Below are 24,044 nucleotides of genomic sequence, written 5' to 3' on the forward strand. Positions count from 1 at the left end.
TACATAGGAGTCTGAAAAGTGAGGAGAGATTGAAAGAACATTCCTACCGTAGGGTTAGCACCACAAGGACCTGCTACTATTGCTTGTATCTCCTTTGTAGTGACTTTTTGAGAGCCCCAGAGATCACTCAACCTTTGCAATCATGTGCATCACCTAGTTTCTTTCCTTTTTCTGGAGGGAGGGAAATAGGGTCTTATTATGTGTTTTTGGAAAAGAATAATTATCTTCAGAAACAGATGTATTTTAATGAATTGATTTTATATTTTCCAAGGCTTTTTTCATTTAGATTCTTGGCACAGTCTAGGTGTGAGAGGCAAGTAGCCTTTGACCATATTCTCCTGGAGCCTTCATATACAGAAGCTTCTTATGCCCTTTGCCAGCCTTTAGGATGTGAGACTCTAGGAGAACTGAATATCACCATGTTAGATTTTATTTAGCTTTGCTGTGAGAGAATAAGAGTTGGAAGAGGGAACTCATATAATGTCTAACTTGGAAAAGATGGGCCATTAAATCAATGTGTTAACTTTACAGCCAAACCCAACAAATATTTTTCTTTTAGGCACAAAGCCTTGCGTTAAATATTTATTGGTTGGATGGACAAAAACCTAATATTCCAATTTTCAGGTACATTCATGTCAGTTTTAATATGCTGACAGTAAAATTCTGGTCATTGTTGATTTTCTCCTGTAGTTTTTTTTTTTTTTTCTTGGAGACTGGAGGATCTGAACTTCTTCCTTCCATCATGGATTTTACCGAGCACAGCCAACAGAAAAGACAGACCAAGAGCTAACTTCTTGAGAATAACCTTCTTGAAAAGCCCCAAAGAAATTTATTCAGCATTTAATATTTTTCTGCTATTAACAACCCTACCATGGTCCCTGATCTTAAAAAAGAAATTGTGAATGTCAGATTCTTATAAAGATGAGTTAAAGGATGATAAAAATGGTTATACTATAAATCCATTAGTCTTTCAATCTCTCACTTTAACCGCCAATCTCTTGTTTCCTGAGGAGGGTTACTTTTGTCTCCTACTGTATTTAACATGGCTGGAAATTTGAAATTTTACCCCATTGAAAAAGAAAGCTTAGTAGCAAAGTTTTGATAACAAGTTGCTTTAACTTCCCTGTCACTCTTTTGGTTGGTGCTCTGTTTTCATACATACCAGTCTACTTATGTGTGTGAAAAGGTGTTTGTAAAACACACCGAACTTTCTGTTGGAACAGAAAAGGCAACATTCCCCCCACAGAATCATTAGGAATTCGATTCAACAAACTCTTGAGCATTTTAGGCCCCATAGCATGCAATATGAAAGAAAAGGTGATCCCTGCCTTTTCAGACTGCTCTATTTTGTGAAAAATAAACAAAAAACTTTTTAGGACTTCCCTGGTGGCACAGTGGTTGAGAGTCCGCCTGCCGATGCAGGGGACACGGGTTCTTCCCCTGGTCCAGGATGATCCCACATGCCGCGGAGCGGCTGGGCCCGTGAGCCATGGCCGCTGAGCCTGCGCGTCCGGAGCCTGTGCTCCGCAACGGGAGAGGCCACAACAGTGAGAGGCCTGCGTACCGCGAAAAAAAAACACAAAAACTTTTTAGTTTTAATGTTCTAGAGAGCAGGAATATTCCCGTCTTCTCCACCTACCTCTCCTCCCTGTCCCTTCCTCAGAAAGAAAGTTGCCTTCCAGGTAGATGGCTTCCTGCACTTGTTTAAATCTTCCGGCCTGCACTGTATATTCATGGTGTGTCAGCTGCTTAGAACTATTATGCTGTCTCTGTTCAAGGGGGAAAACTGGACTAAAGATAAGCCTCAGTCTTTTTTTGTCCATTAAAGGAAGAAATAAATCATCTTCAAAACAATCATTACAGATTTACTAAATTGAAATCTAGACTTAGTTTTTGGATGTGAAGACTGGTAAGAACCGAAACCTCGTCTAAATCACATAAGGGGAAACACACAGTCTTTTCAAGAGTTTAGAATCTTATGGGGTTGGGGGGCGGGGGGTTGAGTATACACTAATTCCTGGAAGATTGTTCCCGGTTTAAAGGAGGTAGAAAGAGTGTGGAATGAAGAGGTGACCAAGAAGACCAGTGGGGTGCAGAGAGCTGAGGGAATGAGTAACATTTTATGATTTTATGATAATCTTTTATGGTCAGGGTTTAAAAAACGATTAGATCACAATTTAGCCTCATTCTCAAAAAGATTTCTGAGTTGAAATTTACTTAAAATGTATAGATTAAGCATTACATAATTATTAGTGTCATATACATGGAGCTGAAGCTCTTTGACAAAAATTCTAAAGAAATCAAGATCTCACTAAGATTTATAAATGCAGTATTCCAGACCATTATATTATAAATAACACTTCTTTGTTTGGATCTGTTTTCTGCCACTTGTTTCTTAATAGGGTAATGTTTTGATAAGGGAGTCACAAAATGTGGCCATTGGGTACAGGTTGGTGCCTAAGAAGTCGTCATCGAATGACACACCCTTTTTATAACTGGTGACAGACATTGTACATTGAAATTTCAGTGACCCGGGCTTCCCTGGTTTTGCAGTGGTTGAGAGTCCACCTGCCTATGCAGGGGACACGGGTTCGTGCCCCAGTCCGGGAAGATCCCACGTGCCACGGAGCGGCTGGGCCCGTGAGCCATGGCCGCTGAGCCTGCGCGTCCGGAGCCTGTGCTCCACAACGGGAGAGGCCACAACAGTGAGAGGCCCGCGTACCGCAAAAAAAAAAAAAAAATTTCAATGACCCTTCACTTTGAAATTATAAATTATTCCTGACTCTTGTCCTCTTCTCAAACTGTCTCTTCAGTAGTGGATGTTCTTTGAATAATCACTATTTACAGTGTGAAGCTGTGTGATAATAGTTACTCTCTTATTTATTGTAGTATCAAACTATAACAGAGGATAATACCATAATAGAAGAATTTGGTCTTTACTACAAAATGCTCAATTGGGTGTGTATATGTATTGAGGGTCTATTCTAAGGCATTGTGCTGTTTTCTAGAAGATACAAAGTTAAACAAGATATAAAACTTGTCCTCAATGAAATGAAAACAACAACCTCTTTAAATGCACCATTGGCACCAGAAACAATAATCAATCACATGTACAAAGAAGAGCAGTTACAATTCATGCTTTTATAGGAATTTCTTTCAGGCACATTCTCCTAGTAGAGTACACAGGGGTGAGGCGGGCACTTTGTCTATTTTGTTCACTTCCATTCCACCAGCACCTAGCACGGTGCGTGACATATCTTAAAATTTATATTTTTAATGTACATTTTAATATACATTTTAATACATATTTATTATAATGCTATAATTATTTATAGCAAGTGCATGAGTAAATGAATTATGCTTGTGAGAGAGAAAAATCAGCTACTGATAATAGTACATAACAAATTTTTGGTGGTGGTGGGATGAATTGGGAGATTGGGATTGACATCTATACACTAATATGTATAAAATAGATAACTAATAAGGACCTGCCGTATAAAAAATTAAATTAATTTTTTAAAAAAAGCTTATGACTATGTTAAAGATAACTGTGGAAACTAGTATGTAAAGCAGCAGCCTTGAGATGTGTGACCTGAAGCACGGTGACTAAAGGGGTTTTCTTTAAATATGGGAAGGGTATAATGAGAAAGAGGTATTCTATCTTTACTGATTAAAAGATAACTAAAATTGCCAGGTAGGCATAATTTTTGTTCCCCACCTGTCTTAGAAAAACAGGTTAAGCTCATTTTGAATACTTTTCAAATAATGTGATTGGGCCATTAATTTAACACACGGCATAGCGGAAATATTCAAGGAGATGATAGTACAGAAGTATCCACTGGGTTGCAAGTTCAACTTGCCTCGTGATTCCTTCTGAATCTAAAGTTCTCATTTATGGGACTATAAGAGCACTATAGCTTAAGAATCATTTAAATGTATTAATAATAGTTTATTTTTCATTTTATTTTCAAAGAGGGACATGAAAAGAGAAATTCTATTTAAACCATTTGTTTCCTAGTATATTTTAGATTCTGTACATTCAGATCAGCATGATGTAGTTAACTAAGAGCTGTATAGTAAGAGGTAAGATTTGACCAGAAGTCAAGGCTCACCGCTAGCTGTGTTCCTTGGGTAAGTCACATAATCTTTCTTGGTTCAGGTTGTTCACTCATAAAATGAGAGTTATGGAGTGGATGACTTCTGAAAGTGCCTTTCGGGTTCTGAACTGTTATAACCCATTTATGAGTTTCTTTAAATTAAGTATATGTCTATAGAACCATATAATTATGGTCTTCTGTAGTGGAGTTTTCTAAAAAAAATTTTGTCACATATACCACAACTACAGAGTAAAACACAATCCAGAGTCACACTCTCCTAAGAAAGAAAGATATTTCTATAAAATTAGAAACTTCGGCTTTTGTCCTGTTTTTTATTTCCATCTTTGCATTGCTAGAGGAAACGTAATTTGTTTTATAATTGATGTTTGGAGCATGTTCTGATGACTTTATTTTGATTGGTACCACTGAGAAGGACCCATAAATAAATCATGGTATTTCTGTGCCCTTCCTCTTTTACACTGCTTTTCTGCACTGGCCTTGGCTCTGCCAATGTCCCGGCCCTGCACTGTGGGATCTTCCTCCCATGACATTACTCAGACACACGCTTTGCTTTCATAATCATTCTTTCCAAAACGAAAGGCAATTGCACCCCCTATCTTTATTAAAATTACTAGTTATTCACTGATTTATTCAGCAAATATTGAGTGCCTACTATATGCCAAGCATTATTTTCTAGGTACAGGGACACGTCAAAATACAAAATAGAATTGAAAAGAAAGTTCCTGTCCTCAAGAAACTTTCATTCTTTTAGGGGAGACAGACAATAAGGAATATAAGTATTTTTTGACAGATGGGATGTGGGATGTAAGAGGCAAAGAAGACTCACGGATAACTCCAGAAACGTTGGTCTGAGCACCTGGAAAGATGGAGTTGCCATCAAGGGGGAAAAGTTGCAAGAGCAACAGGGCTTTGCCAGGGATGGGAGAGGTGGAGATAAGGGAATGGAACTGGAGTTAGTGTGGCATGTAGTGAGTTTCATGTGTCTACTGGATGTCCAGATGGAGATACCGAGTAGGCAGTTGGGTCTGCCATTTAAAGCACTATGCTCACAGGGGAGTGAGTTAGGGGAGAGAACTGCATCGAAGACTAAGCATTGGGCACACCAAAGTCAGAGGTCAGGGGGAAGATGAGGTAACAGACAAGTAGTTAAAGAAGGAACAGCATGGAAAACAGGAGGAAAACCTAAAGGCTGTGACATCCTGAAAGCCAAGTAGAGAATGGTCACTTTATGCCAAATGCTGAAGATAGAGCAGGTAAGGTGAGGGCTGAGAATTGACCATTAGATTTAGCCACGTAGATGAATAATATATGTGGGTTTCTTTCCTGTAGAATTCACACTTGATGCTCAGGAATTACTGAATTTTTAAAATTCATTTTTGTAAGGGGACACTCACTATGTTACTGATATGATTACTATTATCACTTGGAATTGGCCCTTGTTTCCTTGAGTGGTATATGATTGTACTGTCTAAAGGTGATGCCATTCTCCATCTGCCAGAAAAATGTGGAACAAAGCACTGTTAGCCATATATACCCACCTGATAGCTGTTGGAAAACAGTGTTAGCAATCAGATTTGAATCAAAGTAGAATATGTTTGGTATTCTTAAAGTCATGGGTTAACAAATAGAGTAGAATTTGTTCTGTAATTAATTCTGGAGAAGATATTAAACTTCTCCTGAGAGGGAGGAAGACAGATTGTTTCAGGAAGAACCAGATAAATGAAAGAAATAAAAAACTCTGAGTTTGCAACTAACTTTACCAATATTCTTTACCTAAGGATTATGTTATGTGATATTTTTGAGAGGTAAAATTTTATAGACAATGAGGCCATTAAAATGACTTTTGGTAATAAGTATTTTTAATAAAAGTAATGCAAATAGATTTCTGCAAAAGGATACAGAGGCAAATATATAACATAATATAAAAGTTTATATATTTTTAATTAGGATACCAGAATTTCTTTTTTAAAAATTTTTTAAAAAATTTTTATTGGAGTATAGTTGCTTTACAATGTTGTCTTAGTTTCTACTGTACAGCAAAGTGAATCAGCTATACGTATACATATATCCCCTCTTTTTTGGATTTCCTTCCCATTTAGGTCACCACAGAGTGTTGAGTTCCCTGTGGTATACAGTAGGTTCTCATTAGTTTTCAATTTTATACAGAGTATCAATAGTGTATATATGTCAATCCCAATCTACCAATTCATCCTAGCCCCCCCTCACCTTGGTATAGGATACCAGAATCTCTTGATTGAATGTGAAATGCCATGTTTCCAAAGACATTATTAGGTAAGCTAAAATCTTACATAATGGTTGGAAATTAGAGCTGGAAGAAATATAAAGATAACCATTTATATTTCTAAAATAGAAAAAAAATTAAATATAAGTATAATTATCCTAATTGATCTTTAGGGGAAAAAACTATAAACTCAGCAGTTTATTCAGAAGTGGCTTCTTCAGCTTGAAATGGTCACAAATCGTGTGGAAACTACAATGATAGTGAAAGAGAAATTGTGTCATCACTGTAATACACAACTTTAAGAGATGCTGAAATTTGTGAAAGAATACAAAATTGTTTTTCAATTAAGCAAGCACAAGGTTCATCTACCCTCTGTTTAGTTTTGGCGTTTTTAAGTCAACTTCTCCTTTACTTCCTCCTTGCATCAAAAATAATTCCAAGGATTAAATCTGTGCTGGATATTGGCTTTGAGCCTTGTGATATGTAAAAACAATAAAGTCTATGTGTATGTGTATTATACATCTGTGTGTGTATTATACGTATGTCTGCATACATTTATATGTATTATATATGTACGTACATATAAGGGCATGTACATACACGAGCACATACACACACTTACCCAAAAGAGGTTAAGTACATTGAGTAGAGTTATAATGCTGAAAGTCTGTTTCATCTTGACTGTTTGTTTCTCTGACAGTCCGTCTTAACTAGGCTGTACCAGTATTAGGAAGCAGTAGATAATACTTAAGTTTCTTAGATTCCTCAGTTTGTCTTTATTTTCCATATTAAGAGAATGATGCCAATGAAACAACTCAGCCAAGGACTCGGAGAATCTCATGATTAAGTGCCCAGGCCTTTGCTTTTTCAAGGTGAGCCATAAGTAAAGGAAGGAACAGTGAGCCTCTACCTCAGTGGTTCTCAAAGTGTGACTCATGGAACACCAGTCACCTAAACATTTTTAGGGGGTCCACAAGATCAAAACTAATTTTTAATGCTAAGATATTTTTTTGCCTTTTTCACTGATGGTACAAAAGCAATGGTGGGTAAGTCATCTTAGCGTGAATCAAAATAGAGGCACCAAATTCTACTGTACAGTATTCTTCATTGGCACACTTTTACAACTTAAAGGAAGAAAAAAGCCAGTTTCATCTAATGTCCTCATTGAATCAGTAAAATTATTATTTTAATAGCTCTCGACCTTTGACTACGTATTGTAATAATATACAGTGTGATGAAAGGGAAGAATACATAAAGCACTTCTGCTGAATTCAAAGTACAGTGGGTGTCTCAAGGGAAATCCTTATTGGAGTTGAAAGTTGAATTAGCCACTTTATCATAACATACCATTTTTAATTGAATAAAACAACTGATCATTCAGACTTGACTGTGTGGAAGATACTTTCTCAAAATGATTGAAGCGAACTTGACATCTCAAGACAAACAACTGATAATATTTGCTGCCACAAATAAAATTCAAACTTTCAAGTGATGAATAGAATTTTGGAAAATTTGTGTCCACCACCATGAGTTGGATAGCCTCCAATTACTTAAAAAATTTTCTGATGAAAGCAGTAGTGATATTAATGAATGTGATTTTTAGGTATGATTTGTAACATTTGGAAGATCTCCATAACTATGTGATCCAGTATTTTCCAGATGACCAACACATGTTTTTACCAAATCATGCACAGATAAAAGATCCATTCAAAGTGAAAGATAGACGAATGAGTTGTTTTTTTTTTTTAACATCTTTATTGGAGTATCATTGCTTTACAATGTTCTGTTAGCTTCTGCTGTATAACAGTGAATCAGCCATATGTATACATATATCCCCATATCCCCTCCCTCTTGCATCTCCCTCCCACTCTCCCTATCCCACCCCTCTAGGTGGTCACAAAGCACCGAACTGATCTCCCTGTGCTATGCAGCTGCTTCCCACTAGCTATTTGTTTTACATTTGATAGTGTATATATGTCAATGCTACTCTCTCACTTCATCCCAGCTTACCCTTCCCTCTCCCCATGTCCTCAAGTCCATTTTCTAGGTCTCCGTCTTTATTACTGTCCTGCCCCTAGGTTCATGAGAACCTTTTTTTTAGATTCCATATATAGGTGTTAGCATATGGTATTTGTTTTTCTGACTTACTTCACCCTGTATGACAGACTCTAGGTCCTTCCACCTCACTGCAAGTAGTTCAATTTCGGTTTTTTTTTATGGCTAAGTAATATTCCATAGTATATATGTGACCCATCTTCTTTATCCATTCATCTGTCGATGGACACTTAGGTTGCTTCCATATCCTGGCTACCGTAAATAGAGCTGCAATGAACATTGTGGTACATGATTCCTTTTGAATTATGGTTTTCTCAGGGTATATACCCAGGAGTGGGATTGCTGGGTCGTATGGTAGTTCTATTTTTAGTTTTTTAAGGAACCTCCATACTGTTCTCCATAGTGGCTGTATCAATTAACATTCCCACCAACAGTGCCAGAGGGTTCCCTTTTCTCCACACCCTCTCCAGCATTTATTGTTTGTAGACTTTTTTTTTTTTTTGCAGTACGCGGGCCTCTCACTGTTGTGGGCTCTCCCGTTGCAGAGCACAGGCTCCGGACGCACAGGCTCAGCGGCCATGGCTCACGGGCCTAGCCGCTCCGCGGCATGTGAGATCTTCCCGGACCGGGGCACGAACCCATGTCCCCTGCATCGGGAGGCAGACTCTCAACCACTGCGCCACCAGGGAAGCCCCCTGTTGGTAGATTTTTTGATGATGGCCATACTGATTGGTGTGAGGTGATACCTCATTGTAGTTTTGATTTGCATTTCTCTAATGATTAGTGATGTTGAACATCCTTTCATATGTTTGTTGTCAATCTGTATATCTTCTTTGGAGAAATGTCTATTTAGGTGTTCTGCCCATTTTTGGATTGGGTTATTTGTTTTTTTGATATTGAGCTGCATGAGCTGCTTGTATATTTTGGAGGTTAATCCTTTGGCAGTTGCTTCATTTGCAAATATTTTCTCACATTCTGAAGGTTGTCTTTCCATCTTGTTTATGGTTTCCTTTGCTGTGCAAAGGCTTTTAAGTTTCATTAGGTACCACTTGTTTATTTTTGTTGTTATTTCCATTACTCTAGGAGGTGGGTAAAAGGGATTTTGCTGTGATTTATGTAATAAAGTGTTCTGCCTATGTTTTCCTCTAAGAGTTTGATATTGTCTGGCCTTACATTTAGGTCTTTATCCATTTTGAGTTTATTTTTGTATACTGTGTTAGGGAGTGTTCTAATTTCATTCTTTTACAGGTAGCTGTCCAGTTTTCCCAGCACCACTTATTGAAGAGGCTGTCTTTTCTCCATTGTATATTCTTGCATTGTTTATCAAAGACACGGTGACCATATGTGTGTGGGTTTATCTGGGCTTTCTATCCTGTTCCATTGATCTATATTTCTGTTTTTGTGCCAGTACCATACTGTCTAGATTACTGTAGCTTTGTAGTATAGTCTGAAGTCTGGGAGCCTGATTCCTCCAGCTCCGTTTTTCTTTCTCAAGATTGCTTTGGCTATTCGGGGTCTTTTGTGTTTCCATACAAATTGTGCAATTTTTTGTTCTAGTTCTGTGAAAAATGCCATTGGTAGTTTGATAGAGATTGCATTGAATATGTAGATTGTTTTGTGTAGTATAATCATTTTCACAATGTTGATTCTTCCAATCCAAGAACATGGTATATCTCTCCATCTGTTTGTGTCATTTCTAATTTCTTTCATCACTGTCTTATAGTTTTCTGTATACAGGTAGTTTGTCTCCTTAGGTAGGTTTATTCCTAGGTATTTTATTCTTTTTGTTGCAGTGGTAAATGGGAGTGTTTCCTTAATTTCTCTTTCAAATTTTTCATCATTAGTGTATAGGAATGCAAGACATTTCTGTGCATTGATTTAGTATGCTGCTACTTTACCAAATACATTGATTAGCTCTAGTAGTTTTCTGGTAGCATCTTTAGGATTCTCTATGTATAGTATCATGTCATCTGCAAACAATGACAATTTTACTTCTTTTCTGATTTGGATTCCTTTTATATCTCTTTCTCCTTTGATTGCTGTGGCTAAAACTTCCAGAAATGTGTTGAATAACAGCGGTGAGAGTGGGCAACCTTGTCTTTTCCTTGATCTTAGAGGAAATGGTTTCAGTTTTTCCCCATTGAGAACGATGTTGGCTGTGGGTTTCTCATATATAGTTTTTATTATGTTGAGGTAAGTTCCCTCTATGCCTACTTTCTGGAGGGTTTTTATCATAAATGGGTGTTGAACTTTGTCGAAAGCTTTTTCTGCATCTATTCAGATTATCATATGGTTTCTATCCTTCAATTTGTTAATATGGTGTATCACATTGATTGACTTGCATATCTTGAAGAAACCTTGCATTCCTGGGATAAACCCCACTTGATCATGGTGTAGGATCCTTTTAATGTGCTGTTGGATTCTGTTTTCTAGTATTTTGTTGAGGATTTTTACATCTATGTTCATCAGTGATATTGGCCTGTAATTTTCTTTTTTTGGTGACATCTTAGTCTGGTTTTGATATCAGAGTGATGGTGACCTCATAGAATGAGTTTGGGAATGTTCCTCCCTCTGCTATATTTTGCACGAGTTTGAGAAGGATAGGTGTTATCTCCTCTCTAAATGTTTGATAGAATTCGCCTGTGAATCTGTCTGGTCCTGGGCTTTTGTTCGTTGGAAGATTTTTAATCACAGTTTCAACTTCAGTGCTTGTGATTTGTCTGTTTATATTTTCTATATCTTCTTGGTTCAGTCTTGGAAGGTTTTGATTTTCTAAGAATTTTCCATTTCTTCCACGTTGTTCATTTTATTGGCATATAGTTGCTTATAGTAATATCTCATGATACTTTGTATTTCTGCAGTGTCAGTTTTTACTTCTCCTTTTTCATTTCTAATTCTGTTGATTTGAGTTTTCTCACTTTTATTTCTTGGTAAGTCTGGCTAATGGTTTATCAATTTTGTTTAACTTCTCAAAGAACCAGCTTTTAGTTTTACTGATCTTTGCTATTGCTTCCTTCATTTCTGTTTCATTTATTTCTGATCTGATCTTTATGATTTCTTTCCTTCTGCTAACTTCGGGTTTTTTCTGTTCTTCTTTCTCTGATTGCCTTAGGTGTAAGGTTAGGTTGTTGATTTGAGATGTTTCTTGTTTCTTGAGGTAGGATTGTTTTGCTCTAAACTTCCCTCTTAGAACTGCTTTTGCTGCATCGCATAGGTTTTGGGTCATTGTGTTTTCATTGTCATTTGTTTCGAGGTATTTTTTTATTTCCTCTTTAATTTATTCAGTGATCTCTTGGTTATTTAGTAGCATATTGTTTAGCCTCCATGTGTTTGTATTTTTTACAGTTTTTTCCTGTAATTGATATCTAGTCTCACAGCGTTGTGGTCAGAAAAGATACTTGATACAATTTCAATTTTCTTCAATTTACCAAGGCTTGATTTGTGACTCAAGATATGATCTATCCTGGAGAATGTTCCATGAGCGCTTGAGAAGAAAGTTTATTCTGTTGTTTTTGGATGGAATGTCCTATAAATATCAATTAAGTCCATCTTGTTTAATGTATCATTTAAAGCTTGTGTTTCCTTATTTATTTCCATTTTGGATGATCTGTCCATTGGTGAAAGTGGGGTGTTAAAGTCCCCTATTATGATTGTGTTATGTCGATTTCCCCTTTTATGGCTGTTAGCATTTGCCTTATGTATTGTGGTGCTCCTATGTTGGGTGCATAAATATTCACCATTGTTATATCTTCTTCTGGATCGATCCCTTGATCATTATGTAGTGTCCTTCTTTGTCTCTTGTAATAGTCTTTATCTTAAAGTCTATTTTGTCTGATATGAGAATTGCTACTCCAGCTTTCTTCTGATTTCCATTTGCATGGAATATCTTTTTCCATCCCATCACTTTGTCTGTATGTGTCCCTAGGTCTGAAGTGGGTCTCTTGTAGACAACATATATATGGGTCTTGTTTTTGTATCCATTCAGCCAGTCTGTGTCATGTGGTTGCAGCATTTAATCCATTTACATTTAAGTAATTATCAATTTGTATGTTCCTATTACCATTTTCTTAATTGTTTTGAGTTTGTTTTTGTATGTCTCTTCCTTCTCTTGTGTTTCCCGCTTAGAGAAGTTCCTTTAGCATTTGTTGTAAAGCTGGTTTGGTGGTGCTAAATTCTCTTAGCTTTTGCTTGTCTGTAAAGGTTTTAATTTCTCCATCGAATCTGAATGAGATCCTTGCTGGGTAGAGTAATCTTGGTTGTATGTTTTTCCCTTTCATCACTTTAAATATGTCCTGCCACTCCCTTCTAGCTTGCAGAGTTTCTGCTGAAAGATCAGCTGTTAACATTATGGGGTTTCCCCTGTATGTTATTTGTTGCTTTTCCCTTGCTGCTTTTAATATTTTTTCTTTTATTTAATTTTTGATAGTTTGATTAATATGTGTCTTGTTATGTTTCTCTTTGTGTTTATCCTGTATGGGACTCTCTGCCCTTCTTGGGCTTGATTGACTATTTCCTTTCCCATGTTAGGGAAGTTTTCAACCATAATCTCTTCAAATATTTTCTCAGACCCTTTCTTTTTCTCTTCTTCTTCTGGGACCACTATAATTTGAATGTTGGTGCATTTAATGTTGTCCCAGAGTTCTGAGACTGTTCTCAATTCTTTTCATTCTTTTTTCTTTATTCTGCTCTGCAGTAGTTATTTCCATTATTTTATCTTCCAGGTCACTTATCCGTTCTTCTGCCTCAGTTATTCTGGTATTGATCCCATCTAGAGTATTTTTAATTTCATTTATTGTGTTGTTCATTGTTGCTTGTTTCCTCTTTAGCTCTTCTAGGTCCTTGTTAAATGTTTCTTGCATTTTGTCTATTCTATTTCCAAGAATTTGGATCATCTTTACTACCATTATTCTGAATTGTTTTTCAGGTAGACTGCCTATTTCCTCTTCATTTGTTTGGTCTGGTGGGTTTTTACCTTGCTCCTTCGTCTGCTGCATATTTCTCTGTTTTCTCATTTTGTTTAATTTCCTGTGTTTGGGGTCTCCTTTTCGCAGGCTGCAGGTTCCTAGTTTCCGTTGTTTTTGGTGTCTGCCCTCCAGTGGCTGAGGTTGGTTCAGTGGCTTGTGTAGGCTTCCTGGTAGAGGGGACTGGTGCCTCTGTTCTGGTGGGTGGGGCTGGATCTTGTCTTTCTTGTGGGCAGGGCCGCATCCGGTGGTGTGTTTCGGGGTGTCTGTGAACTGAGTATGGCTTTAGGCAGCCTCTCTGCTAATGGGCAGGGTTGTGCTCCTGTCTTGCTAGTTGATTGGCGTGGGGCGTCCAGCACTGGAGCTTGCTGGCAGTTGGGTGGAGCTGGGTCTTAGCATTGAGATGGAGATCTGTGGGAGAGCTCTCGCTGATTTATATTACATGGTGCTGGGAGGTCACTGGTGGTCCAATGTCATTAACTCAGCTCTCCCACCTCAAGAGGCTCAGGCCTGACACCAGGTCAGAGCACCAAGACCCTGTCAGCCACATGGCTCAGAAAAAAGGGAGGAAAAAAAGAATGAAAAAGAGAATAATAGATGAAAAAAATTATTTAAATAAATAATAAAAAAAGAAGAGAACAACCAAACCAATAAACAAATCCACCAATGATAACAAGTGCTAAAATCTATACTGAGATAAACATAAAAATTAGAAACAAATAAGTCGCAGACAGCAAACCCCAAGTCTACAGTTGCTCCCAAAGTCCACCTCCTCAATTTGGGATGATTCGTTGTGTATTCAGGTATTCCACAGATGCAGGGTACATGAAGCTGATTGTGGAGCTTTAATCCGCTGCTCCTGAGGCTGCTGGGAGAGATTTCCCTTTCTCTTCTGTGTTCTCACAGCTCCCAGGGGCTCAGCTTTGGATTTGGCCTCGCCTCTGCGTGTAGGTCGCCTGAGGGCGTCTGTTCTTCGCTCAGACAGGTCGGAGTTAAAGGAGCCGCTGATTCGGGGGCTCTGGCTCACTCAGGCCGGGGGGAGGGAGGGGTACGGATTGCGGGGCGGGCCTGCGGCGGCAGAGGCCACTGTGACGTTGCACCAGCCTGAGGCGCGCCGTGCGTTCTCCCGGGGAAGTTGTCCCTGGATCATGGGACCCTGCAGTGGCGGGCTGCACAGGCTCCCAGGAGGGGAGGTGTGGATAGTGACCTGTGCTCGCACACAGGCTTCTTGGTGGCGGCAGCAGCGGCCTTAGCATCTCATGCCCGTCTGTGGGGTCCCGGCTGCTAGCCGCGGCTCGCACCCGTTTCTGTTGGCGCTTTTAATCCCCTCTCCCCGCGAACCCGGAAACAATGGTCTCTTGCCTCTTCTGTAAGTCCAGACTTTCTCCCGGACTCCCTCCCTGCTAGCTGTAGCGCACTAGCCCCCTGCAGGCTGTGTTTACGCTGCCAACCCCAGCCCTCTCCCTGCGCTCCAACCGAAGCCCGAGCCTCAGCTCCCAGCCCCGCCCGCCCTGGCGGGTGAGCAGACAAGCCTCTCAGGCTGGTGAGTGCCGGTCGGCACCGATCCTCTGTGCGGGAATCTCTTCGCTTTGCCCTCCGCACCCCTGTTGCTGTGCTCTCCTCCGTGGCTCCGAAGCTGTCCCCCTCCGCCACCCGCAGTCTCTGCCCGCGAAGGAGCTTCCTAGTGTGTGGAAACCTTTCCTCCTTCACAGCTCCTTCCCACTGGTGCAGGTCCTGTCCCTATTCTTTTGTCTCTGTTTTTCCTTTTTTCTTTTTCCGTACCCAGGTACTTGTGGAGTTTCTTGCCTTTTGGGAAGTCTGAGGTCTTCTGCCAGCGTTCAGTAGGTGTTCTATAGGAGTGGTTCCACATGTAGATGTATTTTTGATGTAGTTGTGGGGGGGAAGGTGATCTCCATGTCTTACTTCTCCACCATCTTGAAGGTCCTCCCTGACGAATGAGTTTTAACATCAAGGAGTTTGAAAAGTTCATTGATATAATTTTCAGATTCCATATTGCAACTAATCAAGTTAGTTTGATATATTATCAAAAGTTAATATCCCCAATTATATAAAAAGTCTGTTAAGAAAGTCCTCCTTTTGCTAACTGCACATATATTTGATTCATAAATTTCAATCAAAACAACATATCTCGGGCTTCCCTGGTGACGCAGTGGTTGAGAGTCCACCTGCTGATACAGAGGACACGGGTTCGTGCCTCGGTCCGGGAAGATCCCACATGCCGCGGAGCGGCTGGGCCCGTGAGCCATGGCCGCTGAGCCTGCGCGTCCGGATCCTGTGCTGCACAACGGGAGAAGCCACAACAGTGAGAGGCCCGCGTACCGCAAAAAAAAAAAAAAAAAATCTCAGCAGATTGAATAAGCAGATATGAGAATCCAGCTATATTCTATTAAGCCAGCTTTTAAAGAGATTTACAAAAATATAAAACAATGCTATTATTCTCATTAATTGTTTTTGTGTTGGAGAATATAGTTATTTTTTATAATAACAATTTATGTTAACTTGTAATGGTTTTGTTATTTTTAAGTGAGTTAATATATATTTTTGAAATTTCTTGGTTTTAATTTCTCATGTGGCCAGTATTGATAGGTATCACCCACCTAAAAAGTGCTCTTTGAGGGCCTCCTCACTACATTTTAGAACATGAAAGGATCCTGAGGTCAAAAAGTTTGAGAACACAGCTCTCAATAAAATACACATTGGTATATTTTATTCCTGAAATTGTTCCTTGCTTCAAAGAACAAGCCCAATTCCCTCCAAGATGTACAGGAAGTTATCATGAAGGACGCAATAACTAAATCTATCAAAGGATGTAGACTACAGCACAGGCACCATACTTGTTAGTGCTGTCACTGTAGCTGGCTAGGGTCCCCCCCCAATCTGATTGAGTGAGCATTGCTCCACGAAGAAGCATCCGAATTCACCCATCAATTTAACAGACAGTTGTTCAGGACCTCTTGTTTTCCAGGCACTGTGGTAAGTGGTAGAGGTGCAAAATAGAACAAGACAGTAGCTTTTAGGCAGAATGTGGAAGTTAAGATGAGTTCGTGCCTGTCTGTGACCGCCACTGGATAGCTGCGACGAGAAAACATTTGGGGCCGTGAGATTATAATGATCCATTGAGAAGAAAAAGGTCGTGAAAGGTCAGGAAAATCAAACTTTGGACTAGTCTGAAATGCTAATAACACTAGGAATAAGTGAAGTTTTTCATTTAGCTTGGGTGGCTTGCCTGCAACATACGTTTTGAGAACACACATATGCATAACATATAGGTTTTCCCCCTTCAAGAAACTTCCAGCCCAGTGGTGGTAACAAAGTAGAGTTAAGAAAGTTGTGTTTTGGGACTTTTCATGGTGGTCCAGTGGGTAGGACTCCACACTCCCAATGCAGGGGACCCTGGTTCCATCCCTGGTTGGAGAACTAGATCCCGCGTGCATGCTGCAACTAAGAGTTTGCGTGCCACAACTAAGAAGTCCTCATGCCACAACAACGAAAAGCCCGAGTGCCACAACTAAGACCTGGCGCAGCCAAAAATAAATAAACATTAAAAAAAAAAAAAGAAAAGGAAAGTTGTGTTTCAATAAAATGAGGCAATCATATCAAACGCTGCAAAGATGTCGAGTAGGTAGGTCATAGGTGAAAGCAGCATGAAGCGGTTGAATTTTCAACGTCATGTTAAGGAAGACTGCTTAAGAAAAAGTCAGATAAAGCAGTGAGATGGAATGGAACACATTATAATAGTTTCCAAAGATAAACAGCAGTGAGCTCCAAGAAGAGGCTCTGGTTTTCTTTAGGCTGTTTATTGTACAGCCTTTAATTCACTATTAGGGAAGAGAAGATCCAGGAAACAAAAAGGCTTGGAAGAATGAGCACCAAATGTAGCTTTTCCCTGCCTTTAATCAGACTAAATAACAAGGGCAGGTGGAAAGAGCAAGATTATTGGATCCAAAGATGGCAAAAGGGAGAGAAACTGTCTTTTTGGCCCTCACTGGCCACCCTTATTCCTTGCCATGAGATAAGGAAAGAATATTCCTTCTCCCTGTAGCTGGATGGTTACCTTCAAGTCTTAGATCATAATACAGGCAGTGGGACTGAGCGATAAGAAAGGACAACGCAGGCTAAGAAAAGGATGTGTCTCTTTTCCCCTTTTCCCAGAGCCTCAGTGCACCCTATTCATTTATCCTCTGTCATTTAGATAGAGTTAGGTGTTTCCCGAGAAAACTGTCAGAGGATAAGTTTGAGGTTCACAGTGAAATTTAGGAAATAGAGAAAAAAATCAAGTCAAAAGCACAGGAACCAAAAAAAGAGGGAGGGCAAAAAAAAAAAATTGAAGTTCTCCCCAACACCTCCTCCCCACAATGAGATTGTCCCTTTTACAAGAAGAGGACCAGTGGCAAAGTCGTTTGCCTTCCCCAGGGAGCAAGCAAAAGGCTTTACAAATAGGGCTTAGTAAATAATTAATACAAACCAATGCTGAGGATACACTTAAAAAAATAGTTTGAAGCAAAAACCCATGATGATAAGATAAATAGCAAAAACATTTTAAAGGATGGGCTCTGCTCTTTCTGGCATCTTTGTGCTCTGTTTAGGGGAAGGGAGACCAGGAAATAACGGGTGGCTCTGGTCATGCTCTCTCTGGTCCATGTGGAGCTAAAGGGCACCCACTGGTTAGACAAGAGTTAGCAAAGGTACTTGATTTTTCGACATGGGGCTCCTTATTTCCTCAATTGGTGGATTTCTCAATGGCTTGTTCAAACTCTGAGGTGCTGTGACAGCTCCTGGACTGATTCCGACCACTGAATCCGACGAGTTGAAGCAGAATTTCAAATGCTGTTAACAATGCAGTATGTTGTGCATAAGGATAAATTAATTCACCAGTAATCTCTGTTTTCTCAGAAACATGATTCCGGTGACAGAGTTCCGGCAGTTCTCTGAGCAGCAGCCTGCCTTCCGGGTTCTGAAGCCATGGTGGGATGTATTTACCGATTACTTGTCCGTGGCCATGCTGATGATCGGTGTGTTCGGATGCACTTTGCAGGTAGGTCCCTAGACTCATGTCAAAACAGAGCCAGGGGCTTCCCTGGTGGCGCAGTGGTTGAGAGTCCGCCTGCCGATGCAGGGGACGCGAGTTCGTGCCCCGGTCCGGGAAGATCCCACATGCCGCGGATTGGCTGGGCCCGTGAACCATGGCCGCTGAGCCTGCGTGTCCGGAGCCTGTGCTCCGCAACGGGAGAGGCCACAACAGTGAGAGGCCCGCGCACCGAAAAAAAAAAAAAAAAAAACAGAGCCAGAGCAAGTCACTAAGCCGTTGAAACCTCTTTAAAAAGAGTGTGTGATTTTTAACCATGTATGTATTAGTTGCTCTTCTGTACTTATGCATGGTGTTTGCAATCATGGCAGGGAGCCTGAAGCCTGATTTCCCAAACTTTCCTAATTAGGTAAATACGGTACTTGTAAGATTTAACAGAGCTCAAAGAGCAGTTGACTATAGTCAAGTAATATTTGATGTCACAAACATCAAAGGGAGCCCTTTATCTTTCAAAGTTGGTTTTATACCCACAGCAAAATATAGAATATAGCAAAATATATTATGTATAGCCAGAGTGCCATTTATATTGTTAAAATGGAATGTTTTTCTTTATCTCTTACATTTACCCCCGATAAGATTTTCTGGGAGGACTGACATTTTGATGAGATATTATCTTACCCAATGCTTAGTTCTGAGTTAAATTGTACCTGAATCATAATTTGTTCTCTATAGATACTGTATATTCATATATTGAATCCAGATTTTTTGCAAGCCTATGTATCAGGCACCATACTTTGAGGACATATATACCTGTAAGCAGTTCATTTCTAGGGGGAAACTAAATAAACAAACAACAGAAAAGGTTATACTGTGCTAGAGTTTTTTTTTTTTTTCTGAAAAGCTCTATGCAATTCCAAAGGAGAGGAACAAGAGAAATGGTGTCTTAAAACTTGAGAACCAGTCAGGAAAAGGGAGCTGGGGATGAAGAAAGTGCCAGGAAGAGGAAGGAAAGCTCCAAGTCATGGATATGAGAAAGGACATGACGTCTCTAGGAAACAGTCATTAGGATTGACACCCTTTGGGTGTCATCAGCATGAGAGTTGAAGCCATGCCCGGGAATGGAGTCACCCCAGGAGAATGTGGTTGGTGAGATGATGTCAGGAATAACAGTAAAGAGTGAATGAATGAAAAGGAGACTCCTCTGGAGAAGGCTGAGTAGGGGCAGCCATAAGGATGGGGGGAAACCAAGAGAGAGGAGGGGCTCAGGTGTGGTCAGTGATGGCAGGTGGTTCAACTAACTCACGGGATAAGGGGAGAAAAGCAGTAACTAGGGCATTAGAAATCTTAGTGTCACTGGTTGGAAAAGTGAATGGGAGTTAAAGGCTTATGGAACTTTCAAGTAGATCATCTGAGAGGAAGGAGAGCCAGGAGAGAGCGAAATAGCTAGAAGTGGTGCAGAGGAGAAATAAAGACCTTTTTAATGTTGATTTTAATAATAGTTAACATCTAGTGCTTCCTACGTGTCAGGCACTCTTCTGAACACTTTACACATGTTTTAAATCATTTCATCCTCATGCCAACCCTAGGATATACTATTATCATCCCCGTTTATAGATGCAAAACTAAGGCACAGAGAGATTAGAGAAACTTCCAAGGTGAGTAGCAAAACCCTTATTGAAGTCCAAGCAGTTTGGCCCCAAAGTCCCTATCCTTAATCCCTAACACCATGCTGCTTTTTATTTGTGGGCTGAAAATATCTCGCCCTCCTCCCCCCACCAAAAAAAAGGATGCCAATGAAAAACTAGAGTTTGAAAGAGAGAAAGGGCATTCATTCATTCATAAATAAAACAGATAGTTGTTGAAGAATCTACTGTGTGCCAGGCACTGTTCTAGGGGCCAAGCATTATCAGTGCCGGAGGAAAGAAATAAAAGACAAATATCCCAGCCTTAAAGAACTTAAATTCTGTGGGGGAAAAAACAAGCAAAACAAGCAAAATCAGTTGGTAAATTATATATGTTAGAAGGTAATAAGGACAATGAAAAAGAAAATAAAGCATACGAAGATGGTAGGAGATCACAGCAGGTGAGATTAAGAGTTGTGGTTCTCAAATAGGGTGGCCTCACTGGGAGGTGACTTTTGAGGAGGGAACTGAAGTCGGTGCGGGAACGGGCCTTGCAGATGTCCCGGGAGGAGCCATCCAGACAGAGGGAACAGAAAGAGTAAGAGACACGATGAACAAAGCAGTCACAGGACCCCTCCCCTTCTGCAGGAGAATTTGACATTTGGCTTTCTCAGCTTTCTAGCTCAGCTTCCCTGGGAGCCTGATAAAGGTAGAATGTTAACTGTGTTACTAGGCAACATTGCTTATGGCATAAATGGCTGCTGATTGGTCAACTGCATCTGGGCTGGGAGAATGATAAGCGCCTGGTAGGAAGCCATAGATGGGATTTCTGTGACTGTGGTGACACTTGTAACTGGGCATGTCCCTTGATACATGGAAGGTGTATCTACTGAGTTACAAGAGCTATTGGCTCCTTTGGAGCATAAGGCATCGAAGCCAGAGTAAATCCGGAATCTGCCTACAGTGGATCTCTTTTTCTTGCATCTGAGATGATCGTGGAGAAGCTTAGGGAGAGACTAGCTCCTGGGCAGCGGTGTGGACCACCACACAGGCAGTTGTGAAGATTCCCCCAAAGGGAGAGAGTTTGATGCTGCCTGGCTGACAAGCTGTGACTCCAATCCTGTTTCTTTCCAGTGATTCTGGTACCAAATGAGGTTTATGATAATACTATAAGTTTGAATGCTGAGATGATCCTAGGAAGGCCCCTGGTGATGTCGCAGGCCTGAAGCATGGGTATTCCTCGCATGTTGAGGGAAAAGCCAGGTGGCCAGTGGGCTACAGCAGAGTGAGGAGAAGAGTGGTAGAAGAATGAGGCCTGAGAGGTAACAGCTGCCGGATCATGTAGGGCCTGGAGGCCCCTGTAAAGGTTCTGTCCTTGCTCTGACAAAGGTGGGACATGTTTAGAGGGTTGGCATTATCTGACTTAGGTTTTGACAAGACCACTCTAGGTGTTGAGAATACAGTATGCGGGGGGGGGGCAAGAGCTGAAGCAGGGAGATTACTGAGAAGGCTAGTGCAATAATCCAGGGAAGATATGAATCAGATGGCTTGGACCAGGACTGAAGCCGTGGTTCTGGATATATTTTGAAGGAAAAAACATTAAGACTTGCTAGAAGATTGAACTGAGCGTGAGTGATATGTATGAGAGAAAAAGAGAAATCAAGAATGACTCTTCAGACTTTGGGGCCTGAGCCACTTGGAAAAAGTTTGTTTTTGAGCCTGTTGAGTTTGAAATATGTTAGATATCCAAGTGGAGAAGTGAGCAGTTGGATATAAGACCCGGTAGTTCAGGGTAAGAGAAGAATGGTCAGGAGGAAGGATGTGATGGATCCAGGATCCAGGTGGGATTATCCTTGATTTGGATGGAGGGCGTACCTTCCACAAGATGCATTTTATTGCAGGAGAGGAGAGGCACAGTAAGACGGGAGTGTGTGCCTTGTAGCTTCTGTGAAATAGTAAGTGACACATCTGCTGAGCGATTGTGAGGTAAGGGAGGTAGCAGGATGTGGCAACAAGGTAGGTAGTAGAGAAGGGCGAAGTTTGGGGTGGCAAGTTTGGGAAATAGCAGAGCGAGGTGACATAGATCTGCAGGAGGACTCTGTGTCTGTCTTTATTACTGTGCCACGCACAGCACCAGCACTGCCACAGGACCTGCTTATGAACAAGCACAGGAGTCGTTTCTCCTTTTTTTTTTTTAATTTTTAATTTTATATTGGAGTATGTAGTCGTTTCTCTTGTTTACTTATTTCATAGCAGGATGAAATGCAGAAAAGAGAAACCACACAGAGTATCTATAAGAACTAGTAGCTAACTTGGAACAAAATAAATGAAAATGGTAGTGTGGACCTATGGAAATGTCTATGATGAACATCATTTAGGGATGTGGCCACAGTGAGTTCAGAAGGGGATTCAAGAACAACTTAAGCATCTCTTCCTGAGCCCTGGTCAGAACCCTCTTCCTGGAGCACAGCCCCCGTCATGTCTCTCTGCTGCACAGAAGCATCCCACTTAGCACCCTGCCCAGCACGCTTAGTACCTGCTCCTCAGATGGGTGACCTAATCTGGACACTTCACACACAGGCCTGTTTTATCCTTACAGCCTTTAAGAAGAATATGGACGCCAGTTGACTGGGTACAGGAAGTGTAGTATGAGATGTCAAGATTCTAAAAAATGTGAAATACCCCAAAGGAAGATTCCATCAGAATATGAAGGTTACCAGGCTCAGAATTCATATGGGATGGACCATTTGTTCAACAAACATCCCTAAGCACCCGAGATATGTCAGGCATTATGTGGGGTGCTCGAAACACTGAAAGAGAAATACAGTACAGCCCCTGCCGTCAGACTGCTAATAGTCTACAGACTGTACAAATACAGAAGCAGTGCCATTTGGTGTGTAAGCGCCTTTATGGTGATAGATTTCAAGAGCATTAAATATGATGTCATCTCAGCTACTGGAAGTTAGGGACTTGAGGAGGTGAATTTGAGCTAATTCTCAAAGAATGAGTATACAAATCCAAAATATACATTTTTAAAAAAGAGGAATGGAAGAAAAAATCAGCAATAGATTTAGTGTGATCATTTCACAAAGCCCTCATTATGGGTCCTCATGGCATTTTCGGGGGCATCCTGCACTGGGTGGGGCATTCCCACAGAATCCAGGATGCCAATAGCACTCGCATTGAGTGATACTGGTAAGGAACCTGTGCTACCTGTGTGTAGAATCCTTATGTACTTTATTTAGCTCCCAGAAGGACCCTTGGGGAGTAGATTAGTCCCATCTTTCAGGTGAGAATTCTCATCTGAAAGGTTACGTAATGCCCCCAAAGCCAAGAGGGATGCAGCGAGCGTTCAGATCTCAGGTCAGTCCTCCAGGATATGGCTTTCACCCCTGTGCACCCTGCTGTGGGATATTATGGAATCATTACAGTTGCACAGATCCTGTGGCCAAATTTTGGCTCGTAAAACAGGATTTTAAGTATAAAAACAAGTGCAAAATGACTAAAAGAGAAAATAGAAAGTTATAGAAAGAATTGTTTTTCTGAATTACAGCTTAGATTCTCTAAAAGATTATTCACTATACACCTGCTATTAAAAAAAAAAACTTCCAACCTATAGGGAACATTGAAGAGACAAGAAATAAGATATAAATTACTAAAGAAAGTAAAACCACTCAGTATTCATATTACAAATGAAAGTAATGTTTCCAAGGGGGAGAATTTAATCTCTTATTTTAGCTCTCTTATGATAATCCTCTGAAATTGGTTTAATGACTGATAACTTCATAAACAAAAGGTTCTCTGTGAAGCTCAAAATCCTTTCCCATTTCCAAGGTGATCTTACAATAATCAAAATATGTTTTTATGCCTTGATTTTCCTTTTGTGAAATGAAAGTGCAGTCATTCTGATCTTACTACAAAACAAGTTAACGCTTGGGGTTTGAAAACACGACAAAGCAAAATCTAAGTAGGGTTAGAAGAGCACTCTGGTGGTAAACT

At 40.3% G+C, this 24,044-nt stretch overlaps 1 protein-coding gene across 2 annotated transcripts in view; it reads left to right on the plus strand.

Annotated features, from left to right (window-relative positions):
- LRRC8C (leucine rich repeat containing 8 VRAC subunit C) overlaps positions 1–24,044 on the plus strand; it is a 91,818-nt gene that overhangs the window by 39,397 nt on the left and 28,377 nt on the right. For both annotated transcript variants that reach the window (XM_027114278.1, XM_027114279.1), the window contains exon 2: positions 18,291–18,432. In XM_027114278.1, coding sequence (XP_026970079.1) covers positions 18,295–18,432 — 138 coding nt within the window. In that variant the 5' untranslated portion in view covers positions 18,291–18,294. The remainder of the gene's footprint in view (positions 1–18,290; positions 18,433–24,044) is intronic.

Source organism: Aethalodelphis obliquidens, unplaced genomic scaffold (genome assembly GCF_003676395.1).
Source record: "Aethalodelphis obliquidens isolate GAN/ISIS:26980383/991018 unplaced genomic scaffold, ASM367639v1 scaffold13, whole genome shotgun sequence".
Taxonomy (NCBI): Eukaryota; Metazoa; Chordata; class Mammalia; order Artiodactyla; family Delphinidae; genus Aethalodelphis; species Aethalodelphis obliquidens.